This window comes from Mauremys mutica, chromosome 2 (genome assembly GCF_020497125.1).
Source record: "Mauremys mutica isolate MM-2020 ecotype Southern chromosome 2, ASM2049712v1, whole genome shotgun sequence".
In the NCBI taxonomy this organism is placed as follows: Eukaryota; Metazoa; Chordata; order Testudines; family Geoemydidae; genus Mauremys; species Mauremys mutica.
Genome location: NC_059073.1, coordinates 3,207,268 through 3,228,444, shown reverse-complemented (window position 1 = coordinate 3,228,444; position 21,177 = coordinate 3,207,268). Strand labels below are relative to the sequence as shown.

The window sequence follows — 21,177 nt, the reverse complement described above, 5'->3', positions numbered from 1 at the left end:
TTTCCCATGGGCCGGGAGTGTGTGTGTGTCCCACGGGCTGGGAGTGAGTGTACGTGTGTGTGTGTGTCCCAGGGGCTGGGAGTGTGTGTGTTACACAGGCTGGGAGTGTGTGTGTGTGTGTGTGTGTGTGTGTCACACAGTCTGGGAGTGTGAGTGTTTGTTTGCTGGCTATGATGGGATGAGGGGTGCACACAGGCGTGTGTGTGTGGTCCCACTGGCTGTGTGCTGTGCGTGAACACGTGCATGTCTGTGCCTCCACAGGGGTGTGTGCTTGTGTGTGTGTGTGTGTGTCCCTGATGGCTGGGCTAGAGGAGGGGTTATACACTTGTGCATGCGTGTGTGTCTCCAATGGCTGGGATTGTGTGTGTGTCTGTCCCTCCTGGCTGGAACGGGGGCATGGTTTAGGCTGTAGCAGACGCAGCCGGTCGGTTCCCTGGCTGGAACGGGGGGCAGGGGGGCTGGAGGGGAGAGGGTTAGGCTGCAGCAGGCACTGCCCCACGGGCGGTTGCCGGCTCTCCCTCTGGCCCGGCGTGTCTCTGATCGGGGCTCCTCTCCCCCAGGAGCGGCTGGCGGAGGGGCTGACTCTCAGCACCGATTTCCACAGCACGGCCCAGGAGCTGCTGCAGTGGCTGGGGCAGACGGAGGAGAGCCTGAGTGCCCCAGAGCCGCCCAGCTTCCTGCTGGAGACGGTCCTCAGGCAGGTCCAGGAGCACAAGGTGAGTGCGGCTGGCCCAGCGGCTAGCCTGGGGGCCGTGACCCCAGACGGAACCCACCTGCCTCTGCTCAGAGTCCCAGCAGGCCTTGCCGCCAGGGACTCCCCGCCAAGGGCGCCCGAAAGACCCTGCATTGCAGCTCGGCCTGTGGGCTGGCACCGGGCCCTGCCTCCGCGCTGACCCAGGGGTCGCAGGGCCCAGCCCGGGGCACGGGGCCCCCTGGAGCAGCCTGGTCGGTCTGGTGCGTGGCTGCAGGGACCTGGTCTCACCCGGTGGTGCCCCGTGTGAGCCCCCAGGGCCTGCAGCCAGGGCCAGCCAGGAACAGGGTCTGGCCTGAGGGGCCCCGGCGGGCGCTGCGTCCGTGCCAGTCTCTGGGGGCACTGGGGCGGGCAGGGGGCTCCCCGGGGAGATGCTGGCAGTACAGGGGTGGGTGCGTGGCAAGGTTGCTGCAATACCACGTCCCCAGTGTCTATATGTGGCGTTGCAACAGCTGTCTGGCCCTGCAGCCAAGCCGGGTAACAGCCCAGCCCTTCACACGGCCTCCAAAGCCACAGAACGCAGCACAACCGACGCTTCAGCTCCCCGGGAGCCTTCTCCTTTGCCAGCTCGCCCCTGCTTCCGGCCGTCCCAGCCGGTCCCCAGGTCCTGGGACTGTCCCACTCCCCCTCGACCCTGGGCTCAGGCCGGCAGGGGCCCTGATCAGCCTGGCTCCAGGCAGGCTCCCAGCTCCCTTTCACCTGGGGCTCCCTGCTGGCCCCTCCCAGAGCAGCCCTTGGAGACCCAGCTCCCAGCTTCGGCCTAACCCCCACCCCTCCGAGGTTAATTGGTCGCTTTAACCCTTTTGTCACCACACTCACACTGCTCCCAGCACCGCGGCTCTTTCGGTGCCTGGAGCCTGCTCGGAGAAGGCCCCTGCCGAGCTGGGCTGCTGCCCCTTGGCCACGGCCTGCCCCGGGCCCTGGCTAGCTCTGGCTTGCTCGGCAGGCGCTGCTGAAGGAGGTGACCGCTCGCGGGGAGCAGCTGTCCAGCCTGGAGGCGGTGGCCGCTCGCCTGAAGGAGGTGAGCAGGAAGCAGGACTGTGCTGTGATCCAGAGCCTGGTGCTGACGGCCAAGGAGCGGGTGGCCAAGGTGCTCCGGTGTACTGGTGAGCGGGGCGCCGCGCTGGAGGACGCTCGCAAGCGTGCCAAGCAGGTACCGTGCGGTGTGGGGGGGAGCGGGCCCTGTCGCCAGGCGGGCTGGTCTCTGGCGTTCCCGGTGGCTCCTGCTGACGCGCCCTCTCGCTCGCTTTCAGTTCAGTGAGTCCCGGCAGCTGCTCCTGGACTGGATGGATGAGGTGGAGCAGACTCTGGAGATCTCCGGTGATGCCGCCATGAGCCAGGAGGAGATCAAGTGCCAGCTGGCTGAGCACAAGGTGCGGTGCCGTGACTCCCCTCCCCCAGCCCCCTGGGCCATGTGTCTGCCCCGGGCTGTCACGCCAGCACACAGCGGCTTGCAGATTCCCCGGACTCTGAGATGCCCCCAAGGGCGGTGCTCCCTAAGGCTCTCCTGGGGTGCCCCGGGCTTCCCCTGTGCCGAGCACGAGGTCCCTATGCCCATCTCTCTGCTCTCAGCAGGGCCAGGGCTGCTGCGTCCCCAGGGCTGGGCGGAACTGGGAGACAGCAGAGGTGACCCCTGCCTCCGGGCTGGGAGGTGCAAGGCCTAGGGGAGCTGTTGGGGGGGGGGGGTCGAGTGGGGGGATCGAGTGCCTGCTCAGGAGCCTGCAGCCTTTGCCCCCTGCTGCCAAACTCCCAAGAATGTGGTGTGTCCCCATGGGCTCTGAGCAATGCCCCTTCCGGGTGCCAGCCCCCCAAGGGGTCCCACTCTTCCTCGAGGGCAGGCCTCCAAGTCTCATCGGCTCCTTCCTGAGCCACTAGGCTCCAGCGCTCCTGCGTCATGCCGGGAGCTCTGCCCTGAGCCAGACCCTGGGAGAGACGTGCAGGGATGGGTGCCCCAGCCAGCGTTTGCAGTGACACCCGGCCGCGGTTCCAAACCGCGCAGGGTTTACTAGTCAGCTGGGACAGGGCCTGGGCCGGCCCTCGCTCAGTGTCACGGAGTCCCCGGGCGCTGCTCTGGAACTGCTCCCACAAAGCCAGGCAGGACTCTGGGAGCCTCCTCTCCCTCGGAGCAGCCTGTCTGCAGGGCAAGACGCTCCCACGGCTTCACCTCCTGGGTCTCTCCTTGGAGCATTCAGCATCCTCTGCCCCTCCGTGCGCTTCCCACAGCGAGTCCACCCAGGCGGGGTCCTGGGGAAGCCACAGGGTCCTGCACCCCCACTTTGCAGTCAGACGTGACTCTCAGCCAGCCAGTAACACAGAGGTTTATTAGATGACAGGAACAGGGTCTAAAACAGAGCTGGTAGGTACAGAGAACAGGACCCCTCAGCCGGGTCCATTCTGGGGGCAGTGAGCCAGACCCCCACGTCTGCACTTCACTCCTCGTCCCCAGCCAGCTCCAGACTAAACCCCCCTCCAGCCCCTCCTCTCTGGCCTTTGTCTCTTTCCTGGGCCAGGAGGTCACCTGATCTCTTTGTTCACCTTTAGCTATTCCCTTGCAGGGTGAAGGGCCCTGGCCAATCGTTGGTAGGAGACAGAGGGTCAGTGATTTATGCACACTGGCCTTTATCCCACCACCTAGAGACTTAAGAAATGCATAGGGGAAACTGAGGCACCCACACAGTATTCAGAGGAAACATTAAGAACATTCCCAGTTCGTCACATCTCTCCCCCCTTCGAGACTGAACTGAGCGAGGTCACTTTAGCCGGTGACCTGGGGAAGTTCGAACCCACCAATGTTCCCATGGATGCCCCAGCATCTCTCCCATTCCTTGGTGGGAGTTACACCAGGACAGTCCAGTCTCACGCTCTCCCGTGGGTCGGGTGTGCTTGAGGGCGCTTGCAGGCTGCATTTGGGAAGGTTTATGCAGCCTGTGCCCTTTTGCCACCCCAATACCCCTGGCGTTCAAACTGGGATTGGGTCTTTTCCCAGCGCTCCAGTTTGCAGGCTGTGATTCAGGCTCTCTGGGTTAAGAGCCCCCAGCTGGACCTTGGCCACCCTCTGAACAGGTGTCTCTGTCTCCAGCAGCTCAGCATCAGCCCCTTGCATGTGACGCCGCCCAAAATGATCCAGCTGCAGCTTTCTAAGGGCCGGCACCATGGCCGGGCATTTCTTCTCTGAGCCGCAGAGTGCTGCTCCTGGGGCAGCAGCTTCTTGCTCAGGTATCCAATGGGGTGTCTCCCCCCCTCAGCATCAGCTTGCATCAGCACCATGCCCAGCCCTGCGTCTGAGGCGTCGGTGAACACTTCAAAAGGCTTGGCAAAGTCTGAGTTTACCAGATTTACCGGGCCCAGAATTAGAGCCTCCTTCAGTATCCAGAGAGCCCTGCTCGGTCCAGAGCACCTCGTCTGGCTTCCCCCTCTCACATAGCTCAGGGGTGAGGGTAGCTAGGGGGCTAACGTGGGGTACCAACCTCCAGTAGCACCCCGCCATCCTGATAAAGGCCTGGACTTGTTTCTTGGTCTGAGGAATGGGCCAATCTCCGATCATTTCCACCTTGCACTTCTCGGCTTTTACCGTCAGTCCTGCCTCCTTGAGGCAGCCCAGCTCCCTCTTCACCTGGGACACATGTTCCTTCCAGGTCTGGCTAAAGATGCACACGTCATTGTATGCCAGGGCCAAGTTCTCCACCCCCCCTAGGTTGCCTAGAATCTCGCCAGGCCTAGGCATGGGGTTGGCATCGGACACCGCGATGGCTTTAAGCTTCCAATGGTTCCCACAAAACCAGATCATCCCGTCTTCCTTGGGGACCAGCCCCATGGGTGAGGCCCATGGGCTGTTGAACGGCTGGATCCCATCTAAAGCCAGCAGGTCCTTGACCTCTCTCTCCAGGTTCTGGGCTGCTTCCCCAGTGACTCTGAACGGGGAACACCTGATGGGGAGATTGGCTCCCACCTCAGGGAAGAGATTCCCCCAGGGGGTCTTCCCCCTTCTCCTCCCAATCCTCCCCTTCCAGGTCCAGGGGTCCCCTCACTCTCCTCCCATCCAGCAGCTCGAGAGGGAAGAACCCTGTGGATTCCTGGGGCACCCCCAGCTGCCTCCCGATTCCCCACAGTTCCACTTCCCCTTGGGGAGCCCATTCCCGGTACAGGGATCCCTTCTCCTGCAGGACTCTGTCCCTGCAGCCTTCCCCAAGGGGGTTTGCAGCGCTGGGGCCAGCAAGTTCCCTCAGCTTCTCCAAGGAGGGATCCCTCTGCAGCTCGGTCTGGGATTCAGCTGCTGGGGCAGGGAGTGGGACCTGCTCCCTCTCGCTGGCTGGGCCTGGGGTCACAGCCCCCCTGAGCCCTGTCCCTGGTAGCTCCCTCCCTGCTGTGGAATCACTTCCCAGCAGCACGTCTGGACCAGGCAAACCTGGTTGGCAGCCGACCTGCCCTGCCTGGGTGTCCCCCCACTCAGCTGGGGTCTCAGCTCCCCCCCTGCTCAGCGCTGCCCTGGCTGTCCCCGTGGGGGCAGGCAGCGAGCTCTCTGCTCTGGTCACAGCCTCAGAGCCAGCGTGAGCCCCCTCTCCAGTGTGCAGGGGGGCGGGGAGCATCTCCCCCTCCCACTCAGCCCCAGGGGGCTGGTTACAGGTAGGCAGGTATCCTGAGCCCAGCAGCCCCTCCCCCCTGCCAGCCAGGTCATTTGCATTTTCACTGACTATTTCCATCCTAGCCAATTGGTTTCCTGGATTCAAATTCAAACCCTCGGCCGTTACAGGAGCAGGGCCTGGATCCTGTCCCAGAGAGACACAGTCACCCCCCAACAGGGCCTCCCAGCCGCTCTCCTGGAGAACCCCAACGACCAGCCAGCCCGACCCCTCCTGGGGCTGCACAGGGCTCCGGGCCATAGGCAGGGCCAGGGGCTTCACCCCGGGGACCTTCACCCAGGTCCCACAGCCCCTCAGCATCTGGGGCTGCACCAGCCGGGGCCTGACAACAGTTCTCTCTGTCCCAGGGTCTCGCCACCCCAGGCAGGTCTCCCCACTGACCCCCACCTTCCGCTCCCACTGTGGGTCCGAGGGGCCTGAGCCCAGGAGACTCCACGCAGACATACCGGCCGGGGCCAGGAGTGGGAGCCTGTCAGCCACCCCCCCATCTGGCTGACGGCGTCTATGGCCTTGGGACCCAGCAAGGGAGCTAGATACCGGGGCGTTTCCGCAGGGTCCCCCTGGTTCAAATCACCCGCTTGCTTGCAGGCAGCACGGGGGGCATCCACATACCCCCCCTCCTTAACCAGGGGCAGCAATTTAGTGTCGCGGTTCCCTGTGGAACTGGCAGCCCGGGGTCTATCCCCACTCACCCCTGGGCAGCCCCCTATGCCTCCCCGCTCCACCATCGCCAGTCCGTGGGGCTGCTGCTTCTCCTGCAGCTTTTCCTCGGGCTCTTGCTCTCTCTCACGGTCCTCTCGCTCTCTCGGGCTCTGCTCCAGTCCCATCCATCTCCGATCCCCTGAGGGGGAACCCGTTCGTGAAGACCCTCCTCTGGTTGGGGACCAGACTCTCGGGGATGCCTGGCTGCTGCTCCAGCTGCTCCCAGATCCTCCTGAAGCCCCATCTGGGTCAGGAATCTGCTCCTCAGAGCGGTCCTTGTCCTCCTCCTCCAGCTGCATGATTAACTGGGCCTGGGTGAGCTTCCCCATGCGTCACCCTCTCTGTGTGCACAGGATCACAATGTCCTTCTCAAGGGGATGGTGACAGGCCATCACTGCACCGCTCCCAAGTGGCTCTGGACTCAGAGGCCTGTGTGCTCTTGGCTCCCCCATGGCTCCAGGAAGACCCCTGGTGTGCCAGCCCTTCTCGGGATCATCACCTCTCTGCCAGGGTCGAGCTGCAGACTCCTCCGCCCCTGGGACTGCTCATAGAATCATAGAATCTCAGGGTTGGAAGGGACCTCAGGAGGTATCTAGTCCAATCCCCTGCTCAAAGCAGGACCAAACCCAACTAAATCATCCCAGCCAGGGCTTTGTCAAGCCTGACCTTCAAAACCTCCCTAGGGAACCCATTCCAGTGCTTCACCACTCTCTGAGTGAAAAAGTTTTTCCTAATATTCAACCTAAACCTCCCCCACTGCAACTTGAGACCATTGCTCCTTGTTCTGTCATCAGATACCACTGAGAACAGTCTAGATCCATCCTCTTTGGAACCCCCTTTCAGGTAGCTGAAAGCAGCTATCAAATCCCCCCTCATTCTTCTCTTCTGCAGACTAAACAATCCCAGTTCACTCAGCCTCTCCTCATAGGTCATGTGCTCCAGCCCCCTAATCATTTTTGTTGCCCTCCGTTGGACTCTCTCCAATTTATCCACATCCTTCTTGTAGTGTGGGGCCCAAAACTGGACACAGTACTGCAAATGAGGCCTCACCAATGTAGAATAGAGGGGAATGATCTCGTCCCTCGATCTGCTGGCAATGCCCCTACTTATACAGCCCAAAATGCCGTTAGTCTTCTTGGCAACAAGGGCACACTGTTGACTCATATCCACCTTCTCGTCCACTGTCACTCCTAGGTCCTTTTCTGCAGAACTGCTGCCCAGCCATTCAGTCCCTAGTCTGTCACAGTGAATGGGATTCTTCCTTCCTAAGTGCAGGACTCTGCACTTGTCCTTGTTGAACCTCATCAGGTTTCTTTTGGCCCAGTCCTCTAATTTGTCTAGGTCCCTCTGTATCTTATCCCTACCCTCCAGCGTATCTACCACTCCTCCAAGTTTAGTGTCATCTGCAAACTTGCGGAGGGTGCAGTCCACACCATCCTCCAGATTGTTAATGAAGACATTGAACAAAACCAGCCCCAGCACCGACCCTTGGGGCACCCCACTTGATACCGGCTGCCAACTAGACATGGAGCCGTTGATCACTACCCGTTGAGCCCGACGATCTAGCCAGCATTCTATCCACTTTATAGTCCATTCATCCAGCCCATACTTCTTTAACTTGCTGGCCAGAATACTGTGGGAGACAGTATCAAAAGCTTTGCTAAAGTCAAGGAATAACACACCCACTGCTTTCCCCTCATCCACAGACCCAGTTATCTCCTCATAGAAGGCAATTAGGTTAGTCAGGCAGAATTGCTTCCTTGAGGACCTGCTCCATGATTTTTCCAGGGACTGAGGTGAGGCTGACTGGCCTGTAATTCCCCGGATCCTCCTTCTTCCCTTTTTTAAAGATGGGCACTACAGTAGCCTTTTTCCAGTCATCCGGGACCTCCCCCGATCGCCATGAGTTTTCAAAGATAATGGCCAATGGCTCTGCAATCACATCCGCCAACTCCTTTAGCACCCTTGGATGCAGCGCATCCAGCCCCATGGACTTGTGCTCGTCCAGTTTTTCTAAATACTCCCGAACTACTTCTTTCTCCACAGAGGGCTGGTCGCCTTCTCCCCATACTGTGCTGCCCAGTGCAGCAGTCTGGGAGCTGACCTTGTTTGTGAAAACAGAGGCAAAAAAAGCATCGAGTAGTTCAGCTTTTTCCATATCCTCTCACTAGGTTCCCTCCCTCATTCAGTAAGGGGCCCACACTTTCCTTGACTTTCTTCTTGTTGCTAACATAACTGAAGAAACCCTTCTTGTTACTCTTAACATCTCTTGCTAGCTGCAACTCCAAGGGTGATTTGGCCTTCCTGATTTCACTCCTGCATGCCTGAGCAATATTTTTATACTCCTCCCTGGTCATTTGTCCAAGCTTCCAGTTCTTGTAAGCTTCTTTTTTGCGTTTAAGATCAGCAAGGATTTCACTGTTAAGCCAAGCTGGTCGCCTGCCATATTTACTATTCTCTACACATCGGGATGGTTTGTTCCTGCAACCTCAGTAAGGATTCTTTAAAATACAGCCAGCTCTCCTGGACTCCTTTCCCCGTCATTTTATTCTCTCAGGTGTTGCCAGCACAGAGGGCCGAGGACAGCAACAGTGGGGGTTCGTTGCCCGGTGTGTGCCGCACTAATTAACACACCAGGGTGGAGAAGCAAACCAGGTTTATTTGAGCCCAAAAAGGTGCCAGGGAGAAAAAGCATTCTCAAATCCTGCACACAGATACAAGCGGTTTTTCTCTCTTTATACATAACTTCAGCTAAGCATTCCCATCACCCCCACACTCCTCCTCTCCCCCCACCTTTCATTCCCATGCAGCAAATACACTTTGCAATAGCAATTACATTAAGCAGTTAAGTCATACTTGGCAAAAACCACTTTAGCTCGTTAGTAACTCTTCTGTGAACAGTTATCTTGTTTTATTTCTTTGATCTGTTATTCTGCCCCCCACCCATAGCCAGGTGTAAGCAGGCCTCATCATTATCTCCTGGCAGTACCACGGTTGAGCTAGCTGTTGTACATTCCATTCTCGGTTACTGGCCTGCTAGGTTGATTAAAGTTCAAACATAAACATGGAAACGCTTTGGTCAGACATGGAGTGACTTTAGTTCATTCAGGCCTACTACAGAAGGCTTTATTGACACTTATGGCTTTCCACCCTCCTGAGTTACCTAGGGTTATGCCTAGTGACACCAACACAGGGAATCCTGCCCATCAGTTCCCTGAGGGAGTCAGTCTGCTTTTTGAAGTCCAGGGTCTGTATTCTGCTGCTCTCCTTTCTTCCTTGTGTCAGGATCCTGAACTCGACCATCTCATGGGCACTGCCTCCCAGGTTCCCATCCACTTTTGCTTCCCCTACTAACTCTTCTCTGTTTGTGAGCAGCAGGTCAAGAAGAGCTCTGCCCCTACTTGGTTCCTCCAGCACTTGCACCAGGAAATTGTCCCCTACACTTTCCAAAAACTTCCTGGATTGTCTGTGCATCGCTGTATTGCTCTCCCAGCAGATATCAGGGTGATTGAAGTCTCCCATGAGAACCAGGGCCTGTGATCTAGTAACTTCTGTTAGTTGCCAGAAGAAAGCCTCGTCCACCTCATCCCCGTGGTCTGGTGGTCTATAGCAGACTCTCACCATGGCATCACCCTTGTTGCTCACACTTCTAAACTTAATCCAGAGACTCTCAGGTTTTTCTGCAGTTTCATACCGGAGCTCTGAGCAGTCATACTGCTCTCTTACATACAATGCAACTCCCCCACCTTTTCTGCCCTGCCTGTCCTTCCTGAACAGTTTATATCCATCCCTGACAGTGCTCCAGTCATGTGAGTTATCCCACCAAATCTCTGTTGTTCCAATCACATCATAGTTCCTTGACTGTGCCAGGACTTCCAGTTCTCCCTGCTTGTTTCCCAGGCTTCTTGCATTTGTGTCTAGGCACTTAAGATAACTCGCTGATTGTCCCGCTTTCTCGGTCTGAGACAGGAGTCCTCCCCTCTTGCGCTCTCCTGCTCGTGCTTCCTCCCGGTATCCCATTTCCCCACTTACCTCGGGGCTTTGGTTTCCTTCCCACTGTGAACCTAGTTTAAAGCCCTCCTCGCTAGGCTCCTGCAATCCCCAGGGGAACCCTGCTACTGCAAAAATCCTTCTTTCTCCCAGGGTCGAGCTGCAGACCCCTCCGCCCCTAGGACCGCTCACTGCAATCCCCAGGGCAGTGGTCCCCAACCTTTTTGTGGCCAGTAGCACATTCATGTTTTCAGAAGAGTGTGGCAGGTGCCAACAATTACTCACATACAGGGCCGGCTCCAGGCATGAGTGGAGCAAGCACGTGCCTGGGGCAGCACATGCTACGGGGCGGCATTCCGGCCATTCTGCAGAGTCGGGGTGTTGGTTTTTTTGGCACCAGTTCTGGGCAGTGCAGAGAGAAGCCAGGAGGACAGAGAACACCGGCGCCCGCAGCCTGCAGCCCCAGAGTTCTCTCCGGCTTAAGCCACGGCCCCGCACCTGCCGGGGACTGAGAACACCAGCGCCTGCAGCCTGCAGCCCTGGAGAAGCTGGAGAGAAGCCACAGCCCCGTGCCTGCCAGGGACCGAGAATACCGGTGCCCGCAGCCTGCAGCCCCGGAGTTCTCGGTTGCCGGCAGGTGTGGGGCCGTGGCTTCTCTCCCCTGCTGGGCACTAGGCGGGCACACATAAATGCTCTGGCGGGCACCACGTTGGGGACCACTGCCCCAGGGGAACCCTGCTACTGCAAAAGTCCTTCTCTCTTCCAGGGTCGAGCGGCAGCTCCTCCGCCCCTGAGACTGCTCACTGCCGTCCTCAGGGGGACCCAGTTACTCCAACAGTCCTTCTCGCTGGTCACACACGCCCAGCGGTAAATCGCCCCCTGAAACCGTCCCTCACTGAGCCTTCAGCACGCCTGGTCCTCATTATCCCCCCTTTGTTTTACTGCTCCCCAGTCACTCACTGCAAGAAGCGCCATTCACGGGGTGCAGGACATCCCACCGCTACCACCAGTTGTCACGGAGTCCCCGGGCGATGCTCTGGAACTGCTCCCCACAAAGCCAGGCAGGACTCTGGGGAGCCTCCTCTCCCTCGGAGCAGCCTGTCTGCAGGGCAAGAAGCTCCCACGGCTTCACCTCCTGGGTCTCTCCTTGGAGCATTCAGCATCCTCTGCCCCTCCGCGCGCTTCCCACAGCGAGTCCGCCCAGGCGGGGTCCTGGGGGGGCCACAGGGTCCTGCACCCCCACTCTGCAGTCAGACGTGACTCTCAGCCAGCCAGTAACACAGAGGTTTATTCGATGACAGGAACAGGGTCTAAAACAGAGCTTGTAGGTACAGAGAACCGGACCCCTCAGCAGGGTCCATTCTGGGGCCCAGTGAGCCAGACCCCCCCACGTCTGCCCTCACTCCTCGTCCCCAGCCAGCTCCCAACTGAAACCCCCTCCAGCCCCTCCTTTCTGGCCTTTGTCTCTTTCCTGGGCCAGGAGGTCACCTGATCTCTTTGTTCACCTTTAGCTATTCCCTTGCAGGGGGGAAGGGCCCCGGCCATTTGTTACCAGGATACAGAGTGTCGGCCATTTATGCACGCTGGAGACTTAAGAAATGCATAGGGGAAACTGAGGCACCCACACAGTATTCAGAGGAAACATTAGAACAGTCCCACTTCGTCACACTGGGGCCCCTGTGTGCAAGATCAGGGACTGCCTTGGGGAGTGGGTGCCCAGATCTGCACTGGCCAGTGGCTCCCTGTCTCTGTGTGACACGCTGGTACCGCTCCCTTTGGCCAGCTGCACTCCCAGGCCCCACTCAGCCCAAGGAGGTTTGGGGTGAGGGGCTGGGCCTGCTGGGGGGTGCTGCGGGGGCTTGCAGGGGGTGGGAGGTAGGGGACAGAGCCTAGGGAGGAATTGCCACGGGGAAGCTGCTCCACACTGAGAATGGAGTCGCGTAGCCTCCTCCTCTCCACAAAGGGGCTGAGGGAGCTTCCCCCGATGCTCCAGCTTTCAAGGCTGGCCCGGCCCAGGCAGAACTGGGGCATTTCTGCGGGAGCCCTCTCCCCCCTCAGGGACTGCTCACCTTAGCAAGGACTCCTGGGCTGCAGGAGACTCCCCTGGGCTGATCCACCTGCTCCCCAGCTCCATCCACCCAGCCCCTGCCCATCTCCCCTGGGCCAACCCGCCTGCTCCCCTGACCCATCGCCCTGGGACTGACCCACCAAGCCCCTGCCCCTTTCTCCTGGACTAACCCGCCCTCTCCGGTGCTGCAGGAGTTCCAGAAGCTGCTGCGCGCCAAGCGTCCCGTGTACGAGGCCACGCTGCGCAGCGGGCGCTTGCTGCGGGAGAAGGCCCAGCTGGCCGAGGACGTGCAGCCGCTGGAGGAGCTGCTGGGGGAGCTGAAGGAGCGCTGGGACGACGTGGGTGGCCGGGCTGTGGAGAGGTGAGGCTGGTGTTCTGCCCTCGTCCTGCTGGCACTGGTCTCTGCTGGGCCAGGACCCAGGAGTGCAGGTCCCTGTGCAGGGCCTGAGACCCTGCCACCCCCCACCCTGCTGGTGCTTGTGCCCCCATCTTCTCCTTCTCCTCCCCTCCCCGCCCATGGGATATGTTGGATGAATGTCAAGGGTCCAAAGAGTTAAAGTTGTAAATCTTCCCGTGTGCAGCACGAGGCTGGTGATGCAGGTTCGGGGCTCTGCTCTGCAGTGACCCGGGGATCTCGGCTCCTTGGCAGACACCCCAGAGGAGAAGTTCATCGAGCACAGGAACTGAAAACCAGCCTTTACGTTTGTGCAGAACAAACGGACTCAAACCCTGCAAGTCACCCTCGAACTAGCAGAGCCATTTATTCCCAGAATAACCTTGCTGTGCTGCCCAGGGGAGGGTAATTCACACTGTCCTGGTGCGCCCGTCTCCAGCCAGACTGGCACAAGCTGCTGGCGAGGGAGACCAGAAAGAGGGGGGATCCGGCTTTTGTTGATGTCTGTGGAACATGGGCTGGCTGGTCAGCCATGGGTGGACCACAGAGCCTGGTGCTTGGACCCTGGTTCCCACTCCAGTCAGAAAGGTCATTTGGTTGAGTCTTTTCACAGCTGGCCGTTCAGAGCCCCGGTGCCTCCGGGCCTGACAGTTCAGAGCCTGGCACCTCTGGGCTTCGCAGTTCAGAGCCCCAGCACCTCCGGGCCTGGCCGTTCACAGCTCCGGCGCCTCCGGGCCTGGCCGTTCACAGCTCCGGCGCCTCCGGGCCTGGCCGTTCAGAGCCCTGGCTCCTCTCTCCTTAAAAATGAAGCAGGGTCTGAGACTCAGCTATCCCACCCAGGAGCCGTGCAAATCTCCAAGCTCAGGTGCAGTATTTACCATCCCCTTCCGGTACGTCTCCAGGAGTGAGGCGCCCTGGTCTTTACGGCCTGTTTAAGAGCGTGGGCCCTGGCATTGGAACAGATGACGTCAGAAGCCAGAGCTCACATCTCAGCCCGGTTGGCTTGGAGGAGTGAAGGAGGGAGTAGGGCCTGCGTACAGCACAGGGGTTCTCAAACTTCTTCTTTAGGAGGCCCCGCCCAGGGCCGGCTTTAGGCCGATTCCCCCAAATTGGGCCCCGTGCCTAAGAGGGCCCCGCGCCCTAAAGAAGAGCGCCTGACTTTGTAATTTATACTCACCTGGCAGCGGTCCGGGTCTTCGGCGGCACTTCGGCGGCGGGTCCTTCACTCGCTCCGGGTCTTCGGCGGCACTTCAGCGGCGGGTCCTTCACTCGCTCCGGGTCTTCGGCGGCACTTCGGCAGCGGGTCCTTCACTCGCTCCGGGTCTTAGGCGGCACTTCGGCGGCGGGTCCTTCACTCGCTCCGGGTCTTCGGCGGCACTTCGGCGGCGGGTCCTTCACATGCTCCGGGTCTTCGGCGGCACTTCGGCGGCGGGTCCTTCACTCGCTCCGGGTCTTCGGCGGCACTTCGGCGGCGGGTCCTTCACTCGCTCCGGGTCTTCGGCGGCACTTCGGCGGCGGGTCCTTCACTCGCTCCGGGTCTTCGGCGGCACTTCGGCGGCGGGTCCTTCACTCGCTCCGGGTCTTCGGCGGCACTTCGGCGGCGGGTCCTTCACAAGCTCCGGGTCTTCGGCGGCACTTCGGCGGCGGGTCCTTCACTCGCTCCGGGTCTTCGGCGGCACTTCGGCGGCGGGTCCTTCACTCGCTCCGGGTCTTCGGCGGCACTTCGGCGGCGGGTCCTTCACTCGCTCCGGGTCTTCGGCGGCACTTCGGCGGCGGGTCCTTCACTCGCTCCGGGTCTTCGGCGGCACTTCGGCGGCGGGTCCTTCACCCGCTCCGGGTCTTCGGCGGCACTTTGGCGGCGGGTCCTTCACTCGCTCCGGGTCTTCGGCGGCACTTTGGCGGCGGGTCCTTCACATGCTCTGGGTCTTCGGCGGCACTTCGGCGGCGGGTCCTTCACTTGCTCCGGGGTCTTCGGCGGCACTTCGGCGGCGGGTCCTTCACTCGCTCCGGGTCTTCGGCGGCACTTCGGCGGCGGGTCCTTCACTCGCTCCGGGTCTTCGGCGGCACTTCGGCGGCGGGTCCTTCACTCGCTCCGGGTCTTCGGCGGCACTTCGGCGGCGGGTCCTTCACTCGCTCCGGGTCTTCGGCGGCACTTCGGCGGCGGGTCCTTCACATGCTCCGGGTCTTCGGCGGCACTTCGGCGGCGGGTCCTTCACTCGCTCCGGGTCTTCGGCGGCACTTCGGCGGCGGGTCCTTCACTCGCTCCGGGTTTTCGGCGGCACTTCGGCGGCGGGTCCTTCACATGCTCCGGGTCTTCGGCGGCACTTCGGCGGCGGGTCCTTCACTCGCTCCGGGTCTTCGGCGGCACTTCGGCGGCGGGTCCTTCACTCGCTCCGGGTCTTCGGCGGCACTTCGGCGGCGGGTCCTTCACATGCTCCGGGTCTTCGGCGGCACTTCGGCGGCGGGTCCTTCACTCGCTCCGGGTCTTCGGCGGCACTTCGGCGGCGGGTCCTTCACTCGCTCCGGGTCTTCGGCGGCACTTCGGCGGCGGGTCCTTCACTCGCTCCGGGTCTTCGGCGGCACTTCGGCGGCGGGTCCTTCACCCGCTCCGGGTCTTTGGCGGCACTTCGGCGGCGGGTCCTTCACTCGCTCCGGGTCTTCGGCGGCACTTTGGCGGCGGGTCCTTCACTCGCTCCGGGTCTTAGGCGGCACTTCGGCGGCGGGTCCTTCACTCGCTCCGGGTCTTCGGCGGCACTTCGGCGGCGGGTCCTTCACCCGCTCCGGGTCTTCGGCGGCACTTCGGCGGCGGGTCCTTCACTCGCTCCGGGTCTTCGGCGGCACTTTGGCGGCGGGTCCTTCACTCGCTCCGGGTCTTAGGCGGCACTTTGGCGGCGGGTCCTTCACTCGCTCCGGGTCTTCGGCGGCACTTCGGCGGCGGGTCCTTCACATGCTCCGGGTCTTCGGCGGCACTTCGGCGGCGGGTCCTTCACTCGCTCCGGGTCTTCGGCGGCACTTCGGCGGCGGGTCCTTCACTCGCTCCGGGTTTTCGGCGGCACTTCGGCGGCGGGTCCTTCACAAGCTCCGGGTCTTCGGCGGCACTTCGGCGGCGGGTCCTTCACTCGCTCCGGGTCTTCGGCGGCACTTCGGCGGCGGGTCCTTCACTCGCTCCGGGTCTTCGGCGGCACTTCGGCGGCGGGTCCTTCACATGCTCCGGGTCTTCGGCGGCACTTCGGCGGCGGGTCCTTCACTCGCTCCGGGTCTTCGGCGGCACTTCGGCGGCGGGTCCTTCACTCGCTCCGGGTCTTAGGCGGCACTTTGGCGGCGGGTCCTTCACTCGCTCCGGGTCTTAGGCGGCACTTTGGCGGCGGGTCCTTCACTCGCTCCGGGTCTTCGGCGGCACTTCGGCGGCGGGTCCTTCACTCGCTCCGGGTCTTCGGCGGCGGGTCCTTCACTCGCTCCGGGTCTTCGGCGGCACTTCGGCGGCGGGTCCTTCACTCGCTCCGGGTCTTCGGCGGCACTTCGGCGGCGGGTCCTTCACTCGCTCCGGGTCTTCGGCGGCACTTCGGCGGCGGGTCCTTCACTCGCTCCGGGTCTTCGGCGGCACTTCGGCGGCGGGTCCTTCACTCGCTCCGGGTCTTCGGCGGCACTTCGGCGGCGGGTCCTTCACTCGCTCCGGGTCTTCGGCGGCACTTCGGCGGCGGGTCCTTCACTCGCTCCGGGTCTTCGGCGGCACTTCGGCGGCGGGTCCTTCACTCGCTCCGGGTCTTCGGCGGCACTTCGGCGGCGGGTCCTTCACTCGCTCCGGGTCTTCGGCGGCACTTCGGCGGCGGGTCCTTCACTCGCTCCGGGTCTTCGGCGGCACTTTGGCGGCGGGTCCTTCACTCGCTCCGGGTCTTAGGCGGCACTTTGGCGGCGGGTCCTTCACTCGCTCCGGGTCTTAGGCGGCACTTGGGCGGCGGGTCCTTCACTCGCTCCGGGTCTTCGGCGGCACTTCGGCGGCGGGTCCTTCACTCGCTCCGGGTCTTCGGCGGCGGGTCCTTCACTCGCTCCGGGTCTTCGGCGGCACTTCGGCGGCGGGTCCTTCACTCGCTCCGGGTCTTCGGCGGCACTTCGGCGGCGGCGGGTCCTTCACTCGCTCCGGGTCTTCGGCGGCACTTCGGCGGCGGGTCCTTCACTCGCTCCGGGTCTTCGGCGGCACTTCGGCGGCGGGTCCTTCACTCGCTCCGGGTCTTCGGCGGCACTTCGGCGGCGGGTCCTTCACTCGCTCCGGGTCTTCGGCGGCACTTCGGCGGCGGGTCCTTCACTCGCTCCGGGTCTTCGGCGGCACTTCGGCGGCGGGTCCTTCACTCGCTCCGGGTCTTCGGCGGCACTTCGGCGGCGGGTCCTTCACTCGCTCCGGGTCTTCGGCGGCACTTCGGCGGCGGGTCCTTCACTCGCTCCGGGTCTTCGGCGGCACTTCGGCGGCGGGTCCTTCACCCGCTCCGGGTCTTCGGCGGCACTTCGGCGGCGGGTCCTTCACTCGCTCCGGGTCTTCGGCGGCACTTCGGCGGCGGGTCCTTCACTCGCTCCGGGTCTTCGGCGGCACTTCGGCGGCGGGTCCTTCACTCGCTCCGGGTCTTCGGCGGCACTTCGGCGGCGGGTCCTTCACCCGCTCCGGGTCTTTGGCGGCACTTCGGCGGCGGGTCCTTCACTCGCTCCGGGTCTTAGGCGGCACTTTGGCGGCGGGTCCTTCACGCGCTCCGGGTCTTAGGCGGCACTTCGGCGGCGGGTCCTTCACTCGCTCCGGGTCTTAGGCGGCACTTGGGCGGCGGGTCCTTCACTCGCTCCGGGTCTTAGGCGGCACTTCGGCGGCGGGTCCTTCACTCGCTCCGGGTCTTCGGCGGCACTTCGGCGGCGGGTCCTTCACTCGCTCCGGGTCTTCGGCGGCACTTCGGCGGCGGGTCCTTCACTCGCTCCGGGTCTTCGGCGGCACTTCGGCGGCGGGTCCTTCACTCGCTCCGGGTCTTCGGCGGCACTTCGGCGGCGGGTCCTTCACTCGCTCCGGGTCTTCGGCGGCACTTCGGCGGCGGGTCCTTCACTCGCTCCGGGTCTTCGGCGGCACTTCGGCGGCGGGTCCTTCACTCGCTCCGGGTCTTCGTCGGCACTTCGGCGGCGGGTCCTTCATTGCTGCGGAAGACCCGGAGCGAGTGAAGGCTCCGCCGCCGAATACCCGGACCACCGCCGGGTATTCAAATCGGGCCCCATATTTTCTAAAGCCGGCCCTGGCCCCACCAACGTGCTCTAAGTTGTCTGTGGCCCACCTGTGCCACAACAACTGTTTTTCAGTAGATTAAAAGCCAGGTCCGGTGTTAGGGGGTATGAAGCAGGGCCATTGCCCAGAGCCCCATGCCACAGGGGGCCCCACGAAACTAAGTTTCTTGGGCTTCAGCTTCAGCCCCAGGCAGCAGGGCTCAGGCTTCAGCTTTCTGCCTTGGGCCCCAGTGAGTCTAACATCTGCCCTGCTCTCTGGTTTATTTTGGCGGGGCCCCTGACACCGGCCCGTGGCCCCCCAAGGGGCTCCAGAGCCCTGGTTGAGAACCGCTGGTACCGCATACGTTAGAACCTGAACTCCGGAGCCGTGTGCTCCCGCTGAAGAACGTGTGCTCAGCAGGGTAACCTGCCCTGATTCTTGTTAAAGACCAGAGAGAGGAATACCGTCTTGGGAACAAAACTGACCACTTCTTCGTCCCTTACCCCTGCGACGAGGCGGAGACCTTTCCATTTGGCTTGTCTGAGCATTGGTTGCACTGGAGATGCTGCAATTTCTTTGGTTCCATTGACTTCTCTTTGTCCTGTGAGCCTGGACAAGGGGAGAGGCTGTCCGCAGGGTTGGGCAGCCCCTGGGTTCTGAACTGTTGATGGCACACAGACGTGGTTCCGAGTAAATTGATACATTGCCGAGTGGTTCAGAATAGCCAAGTGTGCTGAGCTGAGAAATGCTGTTCAAGTGAAAAAGTGACCTGAAAAATTGCAAGTACCTGGAGGATGAAGGGGTGATCACTAGCAGCCAGCTTGGATTTACCAAGAACAAACCAGCTTGATTTCCTTCTTTGACAGGGTAACTGGTTTGGTGGATAGGGGGCATGGGGTGGATGTAATATATCTGGACTTCAGCCAGGCTCTTCACACAGTCCCACGTGACATTCTGATAAGTCAGCTGGAGAAATGCGGCTTGGCAGAACTACCATTAAGTGGATACAGAACCGCAAAGAAAGAGTAACTATTAATGGAATGATGTCAGATTGGAGGGAGGGCTCAAGTGGGGTTCCACAGGGATCTGTTCTGGGTCCAGTGTTGTTTAGCATCTTTATTAATGAGCTGGATGTAGGAATAGAGAGCACACTGATCTAGCCTGAAGATGACAAATTGCAGGGGAGCGGGGGGAGACGGGTTGCCAAGCCATTGGCAGATAGAGCTAAATTTCAGATGGATCTTGATAAATTTGAGAATGGGGTTATAGACAACAAAATAAAATCCAGCAAAGAGAAATGGAAAGTGCTCCACTTAGGGAAGAAAAACCAAATGCACAAATACGGACTGGGGTGTGTGTGATGGGTTCGGTCACAGAGACCCCCTTGAGACTGTCACCTGACGTGCTGGAATGACCCCTGAGCCCATTTTCCCTGCCAGCTTGGGACTCCAGAACCCTGCCTTGTTGAGCCAGACACGCTAGCCTGCTGCAACACAGACCCAAGTCTGGTCCATGCCCCCAGAGCTACAGACTTTAACTAAAAACTGCTCAGCAGGTCACCTCTCTCCAGCACCCAGACACCCAGCTCCCAATGGGATCCAAACCCCAAATAAATCCGTTTTACTCTGTATACAGCTTATACAGGGTAAACTCATAAATTTTCCACCCTCTGTAACACTGATAGAGAGATATGCACAGCGCTTTGCTCCCCCAGGTATTAATCACTTACTCTGGGTTAATTAATAAACAAAAGTGATTTTATTATGTATAAAAAGTAGGATTTAATTGGTTTTAAGTAATATCAGACAGAACAAAGTAAGTTACCAAGCAAAATAAAACAAAACACACAAGTCTAAGCTGAATACATTTACGAAACTGAATACAGGTAAATCTCACCTTCAGAGATGTTCCAATAAGCTTTTTTCACAGACTAGACTCCTTCCTAGTCTGGGCCCATCCTTTCCCCTGGTACAGACCTTGTTCCAGCTCAGGTGGTAGCTAGGGGATTTCTCATGACTGGCAGCCCCCTTTGTTCTGTTCCACCCCCTTTTATGGCTTTGGCACAAGGCGGGAATCTTTTGTCTCTCTGGGTCTCCACCCCTCCTTCTACATGGAAAGACACCAGGTTTAAGATGGATTCCAGTACCAGGTGACATGGTCACATGTCCTGTGAGACCCCCCCAAGCCTCCATTCTTTCCAGCCTGACTCACAGGGAACACAGGAAGGCTTGCAAGTAAACAGAGCCATTTACAACTAATTGTCCTAGTCAATGGGAGCCATCAAGATTCTAAACCACCATTAATGGCCCACACTTTGCATAATTACAATAGGACCTCAGAGTTAACTTCATATTTCTAGTTTTAGATACAAGGATGATACGTACATACAAATAGGATGAACACACTCAGTAGTTCTTCTTCGAGATGTGTTGCTCATATCCATTCCAGTTAGGTGCGTGCGCCGCGCGTGCACGTTCGTCGGAAGATTTTTACCCTAGCAACTCCCGGTGGGTTGGCTGGGTTGCCCCCTAGAGTGGATATATACCCCTGCCGACCCGACCGCTCCTCAGTTCCTTCTTACCACCCATGTTGGTCATTGGAACAGTGGAGCGCGGCTTAGCTGTCCTCCACTTCCCTAGCTTCTCCTTGTTATTGATAACTTCTTGTATATAGTTGTTTTAGATATATAGTGTAATTAGTATAAATAGTTCTTAGATAGTTAGTTTAGATATTGTTAGCGGGGTTTGGGCATTAGCCCCTTCCCCGCACCCGGTGCCGGGGCCCATGCCTGGTTCATCAGGGTTCAAGCCGTGCTCGGCCTGTAAAAAGCCGATGCCCACAAGCGATCCCCACGACTCGTGCCTAAAGTGCCTTGGGGAATTGCACGTATCAGATAAGTGTCGAATTTGCAAGGCATTTAAGCTGAGGACAAAGAAGGAGAGGGACTTTCGCTTAAAGACTCTCCTCATGGAGGCAGCTTTGAACCCTCCGTCCTCGGCACCGAGTGCCGACTGCACTGCCAGCAGCGCTCCTCTGGCACTGGAACGTGCCGGCACCGCCAAGACACCGCTGCACCGGCCTTCTCCGGCGCAGGGCCCTGATCGACACCGATCCCTCTCGCCAAGAGAGAAGAGGTCGAAGTCCTCTACTTCTTCGATGCCTTCAGCGACTCAGACTCAACCCCGTTCGGACCGCCCGGCACCTACACCTGCTGTGGCACCGACGGCTGTGGTACCATTGACTCCAGTCCCGAGAGGGCCGTCGAGTCCGGTCCCGGAGAGCTCCCTCCTGTGGTTGAGCTTACGGTCCCGTCTATGCCTGAGACGTTCTCAGCTGCAAGGGACCTTACCGCTATGACTGAGTCTGTCCTGCCTCAACCCCCGGCACCGCCGGTGCGGGTAC

At 60.3% G+C, this 21,177-nt stretch overlaps 1 protein-coding gene across 4 annotated transcripts in view; it reads left to right on the top strand.

Annotated features, from left to right (window-relative positions):
• Nucleotides 1–21,177, top strand: part of LOC123364828 (microtubule-actin cross-linking factor 1-like) — a 90,882-nt gene that overhangs the window by 40,252 nt on the left and 29,453 nt on the right. For all 4 annotated transcript variants that reach the window (XM_045007275.1, XM_045007273.1, XM_045007276.1 and 1 more), the window contains exons 16-19: nt 561–716; nt 1,698–1,904; nt 2,005–2,124; nt 12,343–12,512. In XM_045007275.1, coding sequence (XP_044863210.1) covers nt 561–716; nt 1,698–1,904; nt 2,005–2,124; nt 12,343–12,512 — 653 coding nt within the window. The remainder of the gene's footprint in view (nt 1–560; nt 717–1,697; nt 1,905–2,004; nt 2,125–12,342; nt 12,513–21,177) is intronic.